The 15,700-nt window shown below is 43.2% G+C and overlaps 1 protein-coding gene across 8 annotated transcripts in view; it reads right to left on the reverse strand.

Annotated features, from left to right (window-relative positions):
• The window catches only part of Sptbn1 (spectrin beta, non-erythrocytic 1), a 168,990-nt gene that overhangs the window by 48,425 nt on the left and 104,865 nt on the right, over window positions 1-15,700 (reverse strand). For all 8 annotated transcript variants that reach the window (XM_006514599.4, XM_006514600.4, XM_030245736.1 and 5 more), the window contains 5 exons: window positions 11,475-11,626; window positions 6,410-6,583; window positions 3,737-3,828; window positions 2,111-2,191; window positions 1,681-1,796 (listed from right to left, as the gene is read on the reverse strand). In XM_006514599.4, the coding sequence (XP_006514662.1) occupies window positions 1,681-1,796; window positions 2,111-2,191; window positions 3,737-3,828; window positions 6,410-6,583; window positions 11,475-11,626 (615 nt within the window). The remainder of the gene's footprint in view (window positions 1-1,680; window positions 1,797-2,110; window positions 2,192-3,736; window positions 3,829-6,409; window positions 6,584-11,474; window positions 11,627-15,700) is intronic.

Genomic DNA, 15,700 nt, shown 5'->3' on the forward strand with positions numbered 1-15,700 from the left:
GAACAGATTAAAATTAACACACACACAAGTTTCCTATCTGTCAGGTTCGTTTTTCAATACATTTCATACACAACCTTATTTCTATTCTGTAAATAGTACAGTGTGGAGGAAAACAGTTTCTTTAATTTTAAACATGAAAACTCTAGGGCACAGGATAGAATACTCCCAGCCCCACTTGTTGTCAAGGTAGCAATGGGACCAAGAGTCCAACTGCAGTTGCTTTTGCTAGTGCACAGTCCTCCGTCCTCATCCTCATCAATGTCCACAAGAGGGGGTTTGAAGAGAGAGAGACAGACAGACAGACAGAGAGTGCTGCATCTAATTTAGCAAGCACAAAATATTGATATTTCTGGAGTAATAGAAGGCAAAAATTTCCAAGTTAATCAATGAATACATTTCAACTGGTATCCTTTGGAATACTGGACAACTAGTGATTAAGGTTAAAACCATAGGAAACAAGACATTAAATGCTATTTTTAGCTCCAGTCTTGTGATCTGAGAAATATCAGTCTCCCTTTTATGCTCACTAAAGATCAGAAAAATTAATGAATGGTATTAATAAAAAGTCTGTGTATTAGGAAAAGGAGAAAGAATTTTTGTCTAGCAAAGGGCTAGACCTAAGGAACACCACTGATGGTGAGGAAGGAGTTAATTAAACATGAAGACTGATCACAGCTCAAGGAATTTTAGCTTTTTTTTTATATCAAAAAACCACTTAATGGGTTAGCCTAAGATAATTGTATCTTGGCTTCCTGTAATCATATGCACTGGAGAACAGCAAAAACTAGCTTGGCAGTCACATGACCTCAAGATGCCCTTGGGGAGATCAACTTCCTCTTCTAGATTTATAAGAACTTTAAACTTTCACACACATACATTTCTATCTCTAATATTTGCTTACAGCTGGGAGGATCTCTAAGCCTCTAGCATTATAAACTAAATAATCCCTTTATGATTTAAATATTTCTCAAAATTAGAAAAAGTTCTTCTGAAATCCCACATTGTAACGGGACCTAGATGAGGATATATATATATATATAGGCTGTTCCAGAGAGGACAGCTTAGTCATCTGCAGACAAGCTTTGGCTTCTGCAGAGACCCAGAGATCCTAGCAATCAGCTCCACATAGATGAGATACAGTCTATCATAAGAAAACTGTGCCTCTGTTTCATCCATTCACATTCTCTTCTTTAAGCTCCAGCATCCTAAGAATGCCCTTGACCTCAACTCACCCTCAGCAGACCCACCCTCATGAACATCAGTCACAGGCGTTCACTGGGTGCTAGGCTAGGCTTCCCAGTAAGCACAGGTGCTGAGAACCTCAGTGACACCCACTGCCTGCTAAACAGCCTCAAAGCGTTCGCTTCCAGCCTGCAGAGGGACGGCCACCCTCCCCCTAGGGTTATTCTTTACACCACTCCCACAGAGTCCCTCAATGCTTTTCTGGCTTTTTACCTTTGCGTCCTCTCTCACACACCCATCCTCAAAGTCTGGCCAAACGTAACTCATTCTATAAATCCTCAACTGTTGCCATAACTGGAATTTTAAATGATCCTTCTACCCTTTCTTTTGATAATTCTCAAGGCATGCTGTACACACAGAGCACCTTTGTACAACACAAAGAAGACTTTACATGCTAGAGATGTTCCAAGTCCCACCTTTCATATCTCGGATCCTTACCTTCAGGGTCTAACAGTTTAGTGAGGCCAAGGTGCTGCTCTGCCAGGTTAAATGCATTCTGCAGATTGTAGTGTGCATTAGATTTCTTCAGTTTATCAAAATCTATCAGGTCAGGCCTATACAGAATGACAGTGGAACATAAACATTATGCCTTGGAAACAAATCAAGTGTCTAATGAGGCATGATAACTGCTCCAGAGAATGTTAAAATAATAGCATAGTGGAGTAAAATTACAGTATTATATAATCATCAAACAATGATACATGGTTTTTGAATAATGAACTCACACATTCTCCCTAATATGAATGCAGGAATTTCCACTATGGTACAATATCCAACCCACAGACAGGAGATACCACAACTAATCCAGATCTGCCACAGAAAATGGTACTGTATCTTTCTACCTTTACCATGATTTCTTCAGACTTACCGATGTTTATGTATCAGTGCATTGAAGGCCATGCCATCCCTCCAGCTAGTGGTGAAATTGTGAATGTTGACATTGGGGTACCTGTCAAAGACAGACCACAAAAGCAAAACAACAATTACCAAATAAAGGTTTATGCCTTGGTAAATGCTAAAAAAAAAAAAAAAAAAAAAAAAGAAAAAAAGCCTGTGTTCATGTTCACTGTAAACTCAAGGTCATGTCTCAATAATGACAATTTTGTCTGAGCATGTGTCCCGTTAAGATCAGGTTGCTTGAAATAAAAATAAAATAGATAGCTGTATTTCTTCACAAGTGCTTGGTAATTCAATTCCATGAGATGTGAACTGAATCCCCTTAACCTGCTGTGACATCTCACCAGCCCCAAGGTAAGGTAGTTTTAAGAGTAACACACTAATTAACCTGACAAGGAACTGATTCTCATTAAGAGCCAAGGACTCTGAAATAATTTCATCAGCACTTTACAGGATTTAAAAATATGTATTTTATTCAATTTTATTTATGTATGTGTGTGTTTTGTGTAAGTTTATGAGCACCATGTGCATGAAGGGGCCCACAGACTCCTGAGGGAACAGGAGTTCCAGCAGTTGTGAGCCACCGGGGTGGGTGTTGGACAACAGAACCTGGGTTCTCCAGGAAAGCAGTGAGAGCTGAAAACTGAGCCATGTTACACGTTTAGTATAGCTGAATTCACACAATGTCAGTAAGCAGCAATAAGTTGCAGTTGTGTAAAAGTATCTCCAAATTGGGTTTTAGTGAAAGCATACAAGGAAAACCAGGACAGGCTTACGTAATAACTGCTTCTAAGTTTGCTGTGTAAAGTTTACCAAATGGCAGAAATTAAAAGGAGAAAACTCCCAAATGCATTTAAAAAATATGTGGGTTTGCTTCTTAGAAATGCTCTAAAAGGGCTGGCGAGATGGCTCAGCAGGTAAGAGGACTGACTGCTCTTCCCAAGGTCCTGTGTTCAAATCCCAGCAACCACATGGTGGCTCACAACCACCCGTAATGAGATCCGATGTCCTCTTCTGGTGCGTTTGAAGTTAGCGACAGTGTATTTATATATAATAATAAATTGGGCCGGAGCTAGCAGGAACTGAGTGAACAGGGCCGACCGAGCAAGTGGGGTTGACCAGAGGGAGCAGAGGTCCTAAAAATTCAATACCACATGAAGGCTCACAACCATCTGTACAGCTACAGTGTATGCACATACATAAAATAAATAAATAAATCTTTAAAAAAAGAAAACAAAAAGGCTTATAAGGTATTAATAATAAAATTAAAAAATTAAAAAAAAAGAAATGCTTCAAGAATTTTATAATTTAAGATCTAATTGTCCGTGGAGCTTTCCGATAAAGAGAATGCAGCCGTTAAGGAAATAAGATCTGTTCCAAGTATAAATCACACCTCTTTCCACTCTGACAGCCAGTTCTGAAATGTCACATACCAACTGTTTATGTGGTAACAAGACATCTCAGTGGAAGCTATGAAAAGACACTTGTCAGCACCTTCGCAGTGATGCGACAGGGAACTTAATCCTGGAGGATTCCTAGTGCTGGAATCCTGTGTTTAATCCTGGAGATGCCTTGTGTCCTTCCAGTGCACACTCACCCAGCTGTCTTCATCTGGCACCACAGCAGCAATGCATCCTTAGCAGACTTTTTCTCTTTGTTATCTTCAGTCTCCACACTAATATCCTGGATCTAAAGTTTAAGAAGAAATATTAGGCAATCACCCAACTGCTGTATAAGCCTGAGAGCCACTGCAAAACAGGTCTGCATTTATATGAAATAGATCGAAGTCTTGCCCTGCACGTTATCTGCTCTCCATGTCAGTAAGAACTGTCAGGCTCACCTCGGACCTTCCAGAACTAGGTTTCTTATTCTACACACAAAGCCAGGGGGATGACCTGTTCCACGAGTGCCTCCGTAGCACCTATGAAGAGGCCATGTATGGCCCCTGGGGCCCATATCTTTGAAACTACAAGCTAGTGGGTGGTTTCTCATAGAAACCAGAAAAGTATTTTGCTGAAGGCACGGTATGTATCATTTCCTATAAGATAGACAGAACCTGTTAAATGCTATGCTTCCACGCTCTCTATTTTGTAAGTTCACAAGTTCAACATTAGACATTGTGATGGTTGTATATGCTTGGTGTGTCACTGTGGGTGTGGGCTCTAAGACCCTCATCCTAGCTGCCTGGAAGCCAGTCTTCTGCTAGCAGCCTTCAGATGAAGGTGTAGAACTCTTAGCTCCTCCTGCACCATGCCTGCTTAGATGCTGCCATGTTCCTGCCTTGATGATAACAGACTGAACCTTTGAACCTGTAAGCAAGCCCCAATTAAATGTTGGCCTTATATAAGAGCAGCCCCGGTCATGGTGTCTGTTCATAGCAGTAAAATCCTAAACAAAAAGTCTGATCTAATGGTACCAGAGTTAAGCTAAATGACTTCTTTTTTTTCTCCCTCCCTTCTTTTGGTCAGACTAAATGTGTTCTCTCTGCTTCCCCCCCCCCCCCCCATTGTGTATCTGTGCATAACAGCATGTGCATATCACAGAACACATATGAAAGAAGTCAAAGGACAACATGTGGAAGTTAGTTTCTTCCTTTCACCACATGGGAAGGACCACTGGGCCCTGAAGGGGTCCTCTTTCCTACCTGAGCACCTCAGCTTTTCCATCTCAGGGAAGGCAACAGTGGCTACCTCACAGCACTACTGTGGTTAGTTGGTTGACTGTTCTTTCCTTGCTGCTGCTGTTTTTAGATGGGATCTCAAGCTGGCTTCAAATTATGCACTGGAAAACTACCTTGAATGAGTAACTCCAATCCTCCTGCCTCTATCGCCCAAATGCCAGGATTACAGGAATGTTCTACCATGCCCACTAAAAATGTTAGTTCTTGGGGTTAGGAGACACCATCAGTTATATGATTTTAGATAAATGTTCCTAACTGTAGTCTGTGTTCTTGCCCCTTTTAACTAAATTTGGGACAAGAGGTGAGAATACAACCAATGACTCAGTAAAATAAATGTAGTAAAAGAAACTGCACAACGCCAGCTATAATACCAGCAGCCTTTGCTTCTTGATTTAAGAGGAGAAAGTATGTATTAGCAGGTTGAGGTGAATGAAGAAAAGGCAAATGGACAGTCATGTTTTTTCAACTTAGTTCACTGTAAGAAGTCTGAAAAAGACCGTGTACTCCAGCTCCCTGACACGGGCATTCATCCTCTGTCAAGGGGCCACGATCAGAATGGCCATCCATGTTCCCGTTAATGTAGGCCAAGGCAATGGATGTCATCTTCAACAGTAATTCCCCACTTAGCCTACTGATACTCTTTGGAACTGGGCCTTGGAATCTGAATTATTAAGATGCTTTCTCAACCGCAGCAGTGAAGACAGATGACAAGTCTGTGTTGTCTCCCTTTGTAACTCTCCCTCTTTACACAGAGACGTCTAGAACACTGTTCATTGGAAGCTATCAATCTTAGGAAGGCAGCAGGGATGGAAAAGCATTATTTACAGGCTGGTTTCAGAGTCTGAACAGGAAAACTAACACAGTTAAAATTTAGTTTTTGATTTTTATTTATCCCCCCCTTGTGTGAGATTATTTTGGACACAAGGACTTGTGCAAAAGACAGGACTTCTGGGAGATGTGTGGAGAGTAATTTGACACCAGGGCAGCAAGCGTCCAGCACTTCAAACTGTAACTGAAGAACAAGAGCACAAAGCATACGCCTGGATCGTGAGCCAGGACTAAACAGAAGTGCTTTTCCTGGGCCCCCTGGCCCCGAGGCAGCCTAAACTGTACCCAAGACTTGAGGGAGTTGCACGGATTAAGGAGCCATCTCATACTCGCTTCTATACAGAGATAACTCCATCACATAGTCACCAATTCAAATTCATCAAAGGCCTTTTGGCCCTTTCCTCCTGAAAACTGCTCCTTTCCACCCCAAGGGGGATGAGAAGGTGAGAACGGAGCCCCTATTCTATACGGGCCACAATTTAGCAAAGTCTAGCCAGCCTAGAAGTACCCAGCACTAGCCATACTGCTTGACCTTGGCTACTGAAAGCCAAACAGCAGAGATCAGATGTTCAGAGGTACACCTTAGGAACCCATATTACCAAGTCCCATTAAGACAGGAAAGGCACGTATGCCAGGGGCAGTGAAATGTACAAGAACATGGTAGCTCTGGCATTCCTCCAGGGTGGCATCAGCCTGGTTCCTGTGGAACAGAAAGCTCGTATGTGGAAAGCTGGTCTATATTCTTTAGGCCAAGCTCCTTACCTGGAAGCGCAGAATAATTGTCCAGATGAGGCCGAGGGTCAGCCGGTGGTTTCCATCCACAATGTCATGGGAGCCCATGTTCTCAAGATGGACTCTCTGCTCTTTCAGGAATTGAAGAGCCTTGTCGACATTCTCCAGACAGTGGATCCGCATCCGTCCCTTAGTGGGTTTAGGCTGAAAGCCAGAGAACAGAGTGGAGACACTTTACTCAGAAGGGCAGAGGAACTATCCTGAATCATACACGCCTGTCATGGTTTGTGCCCAAACCCAAACTAAAATTTGTGTGCATTCATTTGACCAAATGAATCTCAGTGCTACTGCTGCCACTGCAAAGGTAAATAACACTGTTCGCACGACCTAAGATTGAGAGTCAGTACTAAAGTTTATAAGGCCTGGTGGCACAAGACTGAAATCCCAGCTACTTAAAAATTGAGGCAAAAGGATCCTAAGTTCGAGGCTAGAATAAACAACTAATTGAGACTCTGTTTCAAAGTAACCATAATAAAGCAGGCTCAGTACACTGCTGAGCAGTGCAGCACTTGATTAACACACAAGGTCTCATACCCATACCAACAGTTTGTCAACCTCAAAGCTATACACTCTCCAGGGCTAGAAGGATAGTTTAGAGGTTATGAGCACTGCCTGTCAGAGTCCCAACACCGACATGCCAGCTCACAACCATCTTTATCTTCAGTTATGATGTCCTCTTCTAGCCTCCATAGGTAACACAGACATGGTTCACATATATTCAGGCAAAAACACCCATACCCCCCACCACCACTGCCACACACCAACACATACACAACTTTTTTTTAAAGAAACTCCAACTAAACAGGACACTTGAGCTGTACAGTCAGTCCTCTAATAAAACCCCTTTTTATAGTAAAAACCTTCATCACGTGATACTGATGTGTCTATCACAGCTTGAGCTTCAGAGAATGCTTTCTTCCTAGATAAACCTGACTTCCTATCTTCTGGCTACTTATCTGAGCCACTGCTCCTCCCGGGTCTCACTGAGCCTCAACTACCTAAGGTTTCTTGAGCCCTCATCTAAAGAGCCCTTTCCTTTTCTGTCTAACCCCAGGGCTTTGCCTCTAATTGTCTGGCACCTTAGTATATGGTTCCTCATTATTTTATTTTCTACATTTATTTAAGTTCGCCCCAAATTAGTAGGGGTATAAGTTTTTCCATGGCGGCTTGTTTGAAACAAAATAAAGTTTCCCATTTACAAATAATACTTAGAAAACAAGCTGGCTTTGTGATCAGTCTACAAAACTCTTGTCTCAAAAAAAAAAAAAAAACATAAGACAGGCGTGGAGGTGCAAAGTCTTTAATTCCAGCACTCAGGAGGCAGAGGCAAGCAGATCTCTGAGTTTGAGGCTAGCCTGGTCTACAGAGAAAGACTACATAGAAAAACACTGTCTCTAATAGAAACAGAAAAAAATTTTTTTTTTGTTATTATCACTTAACAAAGGCCATGGAAGAAAAGAAAAGGAAAGGAAAAGAAAAGAAAGAAAAGAAAAACAAAAACAAAGTTCATTCTAAACAATTCAATGTGGGATATAGGCTTAAATCTCACATGAAATCTTACCTTCTCCACTTAGCTCAAGCTGTTCTGGAATTAATATTTGCAAAACCAACAGAACAAAACAAAACAAAATACTTACAGTGTGTGTGTGTGTGTGTGTGTGTGTGTGTGTGTGTGTGTGTGTGTGTGTGTGTACTTTTCTTCTAAGAGACTGATTAATGGAGTAAGACAACAAAAATAAAGGCAAAATCAGTAACCAGCAGGCAATCAAGCCTAATGATATCTGTGATTGAAAACAGCAGGCACTGGAGAAGACCCAAGTCTCTGGAAAGATTTACCTCACTCAGAGAAGATCACTCCTGGCAACAGCAAGGCAGAAAACTGGCTATCGTCCCTAAAATTTTTCTTTGTCACAGAAGCATGGAAGGGTTGCAACCATAGGCAAGTTCTGACCTCGGTTATGACCTTTAGCATAACTTCACCATTTAATTGCAACCCCAATGACATTAAGCTCCAAATGCAGATTTTATGGTAGGTCAAACTCCATACTTTGGTCCCAATCTCACGTGGCCTTGAGATCAAGTCAGTTAACAGAGTGTCAGGCACAGGTTCTGTGGTCACATTTTTTCCTGGCAATATGATGCTAGAGTAAAGGGTAGTCTATATTTTTAATAGAACTTTGAAATACAACCATCATGAAGAGTTATAGTCTACAGTGATTGCAGAACAAGGCACTGGAATGGAATGGTTTTATTTCTCATTCACTGATTCCCAATCAACAATAGTCTGATTGCTCTATGACCACATACCTGACATGAGGGTGTGGGAAGAACATTTTGGATATTGGGCCAATCCTACGGTGGGGAGGGGGGATTTCTCTTCTCAAGAACAGAATCAAGTTCCATGGCAAGGCAGATGGCTACCTGAAGCCCCTGAAATGTATCTAATTCACTTTGTTAGGCTAAATCCAGACTGTGTTCAGGATCATTAACTAACTCCCCCTTTTTCAGGTTCACTCAGTAAAAACACATACATATAGAACTTCCCCTCTGTAAAAGAACCTGAAACTTCATTAAGAAAGTAAACTTGTAAATTCTAGTCTTTCAAACATTTGTCTACTATTCCCTGCTGAGCTAGTGAGGACGATTAAGGACTAACATGCTAGTAACTGAGACAGGGCTGCAGACAGACTGCAGATGTCTGTTTCTCCAGGGTTTAGAGTGAAGGTGCAGAGTAAACTGGCCATTAACTAACACAGGAAGCTTTGGAATCTGAATATGCAGGAATCCTTTCGGGGCTCACTGAATCCTAACAGCCTCAGGAGCCAAGGATAAGAGTGTGGTTTGTGTCTCTTCCAGAATCCCATACACCAAAGAGAGAGAATGCCCAAGTCAGCATTACCTCACTAGAACATGAACAATTAGACTGTCCATTCTATAGCCAAAGATGGCTGTTAGGAATAAATCAAAGAAGAAAACAAAATTCTGACAATGACTGCCTGAGAGGGTGGAGGTGACAGGTGTCTTCTATTCTCTATCCCTAGTCTCCTAGATTTCTAAGTCACTAGAAAACGAGAGAGAGAGAGAGAGAGAGAGAGAGAGAGAGAGAGAGAGAGAGAGAGAGAGAGATTGAGAATGAATGTGTGTGTGGTACAAACAGAGATTTAGGTACACACTGTAATCTCTGCTCTTGGAAACTTGAGGTAGGAAGATTGTTATTATGTCTAAGCCAGCCTGGGCTATAATAAAAGACCCTATCTCACAACACAAAAACGGGTGGTGGTGGTTTAGTGCCAGCACTCTGGAGGCAGAAGCAGGTGGAGCTCTGAGTTTGAGTACAATCTGGTCTACAGAGTGAGTTCCCGGACAGTCAAGGCTATACAGAGAAACTGTGTCCTGAAACCAACCAACCAGTACCAACCAATCAACCAAGCTAACAACCCCCTCTCTTTGTTTTCTCTACTTAGATAAAGGCAGGTGAGGCCCCAGTCATGTATTATATGATGATATTGTCATCACCATCAGTCTTCGTGAGCTCTGGGTATGCAAAGGTAAACATTTTACTTCACACTGCCTAAAAGACTGGACAGTACTAGAAAAAATTAAGTGTTCAAAACAATCCCTATCTGTGTGATCTTTTATCATTTTGTCAAAGCTATCATTTCAAAGCATAAAAAAGTAAACAAATCTACAAGGTTAAAGAAGTAAATATATCTACAGGGTTAAATAAAGAGGGAGGAAAAGGTTTGACAGATGGGAAAAAGAAAAGTCTGGTTATAAAGCCTACTTTCTGTAAGATGCATATCACAATAACTCTAGCCTAGGTTCTAAAACAAGTCTCCCTGAAGAAGTCAATAAACAACTGTTTTGCTTCATCCCAGCATGGGACCATGGCTCCACAAAAACACCACCATCCTGAAGCCATCTGCACAGGGGCTTACTGAGGCGGTGAGACTGAGGTGGTGACGTCTGCACTCTGGGAATGCAGGGCATGACAGAACTCCGTAAAGATAAGAGGAGGCTTGACTATCTTTTGAAGGCAACACCCTGTTCCTGACCAGAGGGACGGGGAAAGAAAATACTGTCTTCATTTTTACTGATGTTTAAAGAAGCAGCTTTGTTCACAGACCCTCAAGAGAGGGAAACAAAGCCCTAGTCTCTTACCAGCAGTCAGAGGTGTGTGCACTGATCTGCAAAAAGATCTGCTGTGGCTGTCAAGTTAAATAAGCGGCTCTTCTGGCAGCCCCAGCAACCACTGGCATATTTTCCTGTCGATGTCAGTACAGCTTTGGGGCTCTATCCCTAGGCATCAGGTTGGCTCAGATGCACTACCACCTATGGAACTACATGCGCTCTGGGTGGAAAATAGGGCATATGCTTTCAAGCCAAGGCGAGCCAAAACCTGCTGGGTCAGTCACAGTGAGTAGCAAGCTTCTCTGGCATAAGGTATACAAACAAAAAAATCAGACATACAGTTTTCACTGCGAGCTAACAATTTCTCTGCCCAGAAGAGCAGGGTAAGTTTATCAGATGCTCCATTCCCAAGGAGATAACAAAAACATCAGCATGTACCATCACCCTTCCCCACCCCCAAACAAAAGGAAAGAGGGAAATAAAAAAATAAAACTGGCAGAGGCCACTGGATTTGAGTCGTGCCACCTTGAGATGGCAGCTCACATTTTCCAAAGAATCATCAATAAGACATAAATTTAGAGCCCCTTCCATGGTCTCATGTAAGCGGCAGAATCATCTCAGAGCCAGCATCCAGGCCTGGCCCTTCCATTGCTAGCACTGTGCGTAATAGAACCATCAACTAGGGTCTTCCTTACAAAATACACAGGCATCCCAGAAAGGAGGCTACATTATTATAGAACATTATTGCACCCTCAGAGCTCGGTGTTTCAATTACACCGCCCAGAATCAGCATATCTACTTCACTCTGCCCTCCTCCAGAAAACATTCTTCATTGCAGAATTCACCAAGAGACAAGCCCATACTTGTTTGTTCAAAAAATGTTTCCCCACTTGATTGTGCTTACCAGCCTCTCTCCAGAGAGGACCTCCAGTAGCTTGATGAGCATCCGTCCATCTCGAAGGTCCGTGTACAGGTCTGTGATTCGGCAGGACACTCTCGCAAGGTGGGAATTGACCCACTTGGTGAAGGTCTTCTTCTGTACAGCTTCACGCTCATCTGTAAGCAGAGGAGAACTCACTTTACCAACAACCAAGCACTGGCAACAGCAGGTGCAAGCCAGCAAAGCCCCACGGCCCACACAGCAAGAGTGCATCAGCAAAACTAAACTCCAACCAAACCCCCACTTAGCTCTCTACTGTCTGGGAATACTGGGATTTGGACAACCCTTGCACCAGTCAACTCCCAGGTTTGCAGCCAGCAGAATGTAGCAGTTAAACTAAGTCACTGCTACAGATGGATCCCACTGTGCAGCTTGAAACCATGACCCTGGAGCTTAAGAGCGTCATGCTTCACTGACCGTGCTAGCTGGGCCCCTTTGAGCAGAAGCCCTACTCCTAGTACAAACTTGCCTTATGGACGTTTACAACATACAACTTGATGGAATAAGCAGAAACCCCAACAACTGCTGTACTGAAAAAAACCCAGCACATAGTGTGTGAAACTCAATCCTACTGATGGCTGTATAGTCAGTGTGTACTGGGCTCCTAGATTGGTCAGGGGAGCAGTAAACAGTCTAGTATCTGGAAGGCTGTGCTGAGGCCTCCATTCAACCTAGCATAGTAAGGCAGTGAGGCAGAGACCATACTGGGCAAGCTTTTACTGATGTACTCCAAGCCAAGCACCTGCCAAGACACCTGCGCCTCCTGCTGCAGTCAGCAGTTCTTTGAGGTCCAGTCTTTCCCTAAAGCCTATCCATCCAAAAGAGGGCCTTTCTTCATGGATAAGGACTAATCAGAAACAAAGAAACAGAATGGCTGGGGCTGTGGGAAGGAAGAAAAGGCAGTTAAGGGCATAGCAAAAGGAGTTATGCCAGTAATACTATGAGAGGTTGAGATCACATGTATTATTCTTACAATCGTCATTATGAATGGTAACTTTACCACTACAATGGCAAGTGTAGTTCTTGTTGTTGTTTGCTTAAAGTTTGGCTGTTCTGAAAGAGTAGACTGGACCATGTCAAGAGGGATACTTCCTAGACTGTACCTAGAAGACTAATAATTCCTCATTCAAATATCTTTAGGTCTAATTTCTTTAAAATTATGGTTTCTTGAATATGCTGCAAGGAGCTGAAAATGTCTTTATCCTGATGGCTATCCTAGGCTATTAATGAAGGTTTGGGGTTCAAAGTCACTACCGCACCCAATCTATGAAGAGAAGATGATCAAAATAGAAATCTGCTTAGGTTAAAATATTTCTCAATAAGCTAGCGTGTAAAGTATGTTATTGCACAGTTACCAGCATCCCTTGGGGTAACTCACACATTAAAGAAACCCTGGTGACTTCTTTCAGGTTCAGAATCAGCAGAAGCCCTGCCCCGCAGTGACAGCTCAATCCCACGCCCTATGCTCCAAGAAGAGACAGAGGCCAGGGGTGGAGGCAGAGAAAACTGAGCTCGAATAGCCACACCCAAATCTGCATAAGAGGCTCCCCAGAACTGCAGTGTACCTCAGAAGCTCTAGAAAGGGGGAGGGAAAGGAATTAAAAAGTAAAAAGAAGGAGAGGTTTAATTCTTCCTATCTGTGCCTTTCTCCAGTTTCAAGTTGAAGAAGGGTACAAAAAAAAAAAAAAAAAAAAAAAAAGGCTCCCACCACACTGAGAAAGGCAGAAAACTTCTATCCAAGGACTGGACATGAACAACATCCTATACAGAGGAAGGGCAGGGACAAAGCCAGGCCAGCTGATGTGTCATCCTACAACAAAGTATGTGCACAACAACACACTTCTGAAGCAGGAAAGGGGGTGGGGTGGGATTCTACCTCTTGGCCCAGTAGAGGGAGGGAACTGTCTCTAGAGACCCAGTCCTTTGTTCCACCCTTCCTGGGAAGGCAAATGACATCATGCCTGTACTCTTCCTACCCCCTTCCCAGAGAGGCTAGAGGAGATAAGCCAGACGCCTGCAGAGGAACAGAAGGCTGTTGGCAGCGACAATGGAAGACAATCCAGAGGGTTTCCAAGCTCAAGCTGTTGCAGCTGGCCAAGCTCAGGGGAAGGCGGTGGGAGGACAGGGAGCAGCAGCGTTATCCAGTCCTAGGAACATGAGGTCATCACAGCAAATGAGTAAGATGAATATGGAGGCCCTTCACACGCCACACTGACCAGTGGTTGACTATGGTCCCTGGAGAACATGAAGCAGTGCTTATAAACGTTTTTGATAGTGGTGACTGAAGGACAGGTGCTACTAGCAGCTAGGGTGCAGAGGCCAGGGACACGGCTAAATACTCTGCACAGGGTAACCTCTATAACAAAGAATCATCCAGGCCAGGACTGAGAAATTCAGTTTAAAGGTTCTGAGCTTTTATTAATTACAGCAGGAACTTGAGTGTATCAGACTGAATGAGCTGGAGAAGAACACTTGAATTTAGGGTGTTGTTCATGCATCTTTCTCTTTGGGTTACATCAGAGCCTGACAGTTTGACAGTAGAAAGGGTTGCCTGCAGGCATGCTCATTCCACAAGAAGCTGGAGATAGAGTGGAAAAGCAGGTGCAACCCTATGTGACTCAGAATGTTGGTGGGCATTTGGCTTCCCCTGCCACGTCCACTCTCCCTGTACCCTTGAAGGGCCTTGTATGGCTGTTACCAATTCTAATCATACAGATACACCAAAAGAGCTTGTCTAAAGGCTACCTAGTATCAAACAGGATTGTAAAGTAGTCAATGAGGTAACCAGACTATTTTAACTGTTCATTAAATTTGTTCCTGCTGCACTCCCCACCAAAGAAGCACTCTCAACTCAAATCACTTAAGAAATTTATCAGGGATGGTAGGATCATACAATCTAAGGCTGAACAATCCTTTAGAAGCCATCTAAATGCACTTTCTTGAGTGAAATAATCTCTTCAACACTTGAGTAGTCACTTAAAAATTTTAAGCTGAGCCTCTTGGTACAAGCACAGGACCACACAGTGGGTTGGTTCTAAGTCATCCTGGACCACTGTAGTAAAGGCCTGACTGAAAATAACATGTAGGAAGAGGGCACTGGGGTAGCTCAGTGGTACAGTGCTTGCCTAGCATGTGCAAGGTCCATGGTCCAATCAAAAATATCCTCTAAATGAAAAAGATGAGTAACGTCCCAGATGAGGTTTGTAAAATCACATGTAAACATATGTGCCAGGAGGTTATACAACAGATTGTCCAAGGTAATGTCTTGTTTCTAGCTTTTAATACAACCAATGGCACTTATTTAGCAGTGAATATAGCCCAGGCCCAGATCTAAGCATCTATAATTCTCACAACCCTCCCGTGAAGTAGGAACTGACTCAAGCAGGCTGGCTCCAGAGTCAGGCCTCTCAGTGACTGAGCAACATTATCCTGTGTATAAACTGGGTGAGGAGGGAAGACGACGTATTCCCATTATGAGGCAGAGTCACCGTCACTGTCCTAGCCCAATTCTTCTGAGTATGCTTCATCTTTGACACTGAAGACTAGATCAGCCTCTGTAGCCCATGGCCTAAGAGAGCGGGTTTCTTCCTCGTTCATGTCAAGACCCCCAGCTTTCCTCGATTCATCCTCCACACCGACTATTTTTTCAAAAGCCAGCACATCCAGAGAGACAGTGGTTGGAAATTAAAAGTAAAGAAAATGCAAAAAGAACACGCATGGTTAGATAGTAAGCAGGGGGGTGGGGGAGACACACACCAAGTTCATAAGCCTCTCAGAAGCACATACACTCCAAGAAAACTGTCTCTGTAGCTGAGTGTGAAGATCCAGTCATGCAAGCTGTTAGCTCTACAAACTCAAAAGATGAACTAGCCAACTGCTGGTCAGTCAGAAGTACCAAGCAGACAGGGAACTCCTGTCAAGAGATGGTAACACAATCGTGGGTTCTGACGACTGAAGGAGTGAGTTGCAATTCTGTGACTGGACTCAGGAGGACTCTCATTGCACCGTAGCAGCAACACCACATCACAATGCATCTGCACTGTAAGCCACTCCATCAAGGTTTCCTAAAGCCTTACAGCAACGACTAAGGAGACAGAATCCAAAAGACTTCTGTAGCAGAGCCCAGTGGCTCAATGGCAGCAGGCTGAATGGTAGGTCTGGTGTCAGGAGGGGAGAGTGGTTCACACACT

Source organism: Mus musculus, chromosome 11 (genome assembly GCF_000001635.26).
Source record: "Mus musculus strain C57BL/6J chromosome 11, GRCm38.p6 C57BL/6J".
Classification (NCBI taxonomy): domain Eukaryota; kingdom Metazoa; phylum Chordata; class Mammalia; order Rodentia; family Muridae; genus Mus; species Mus musculus.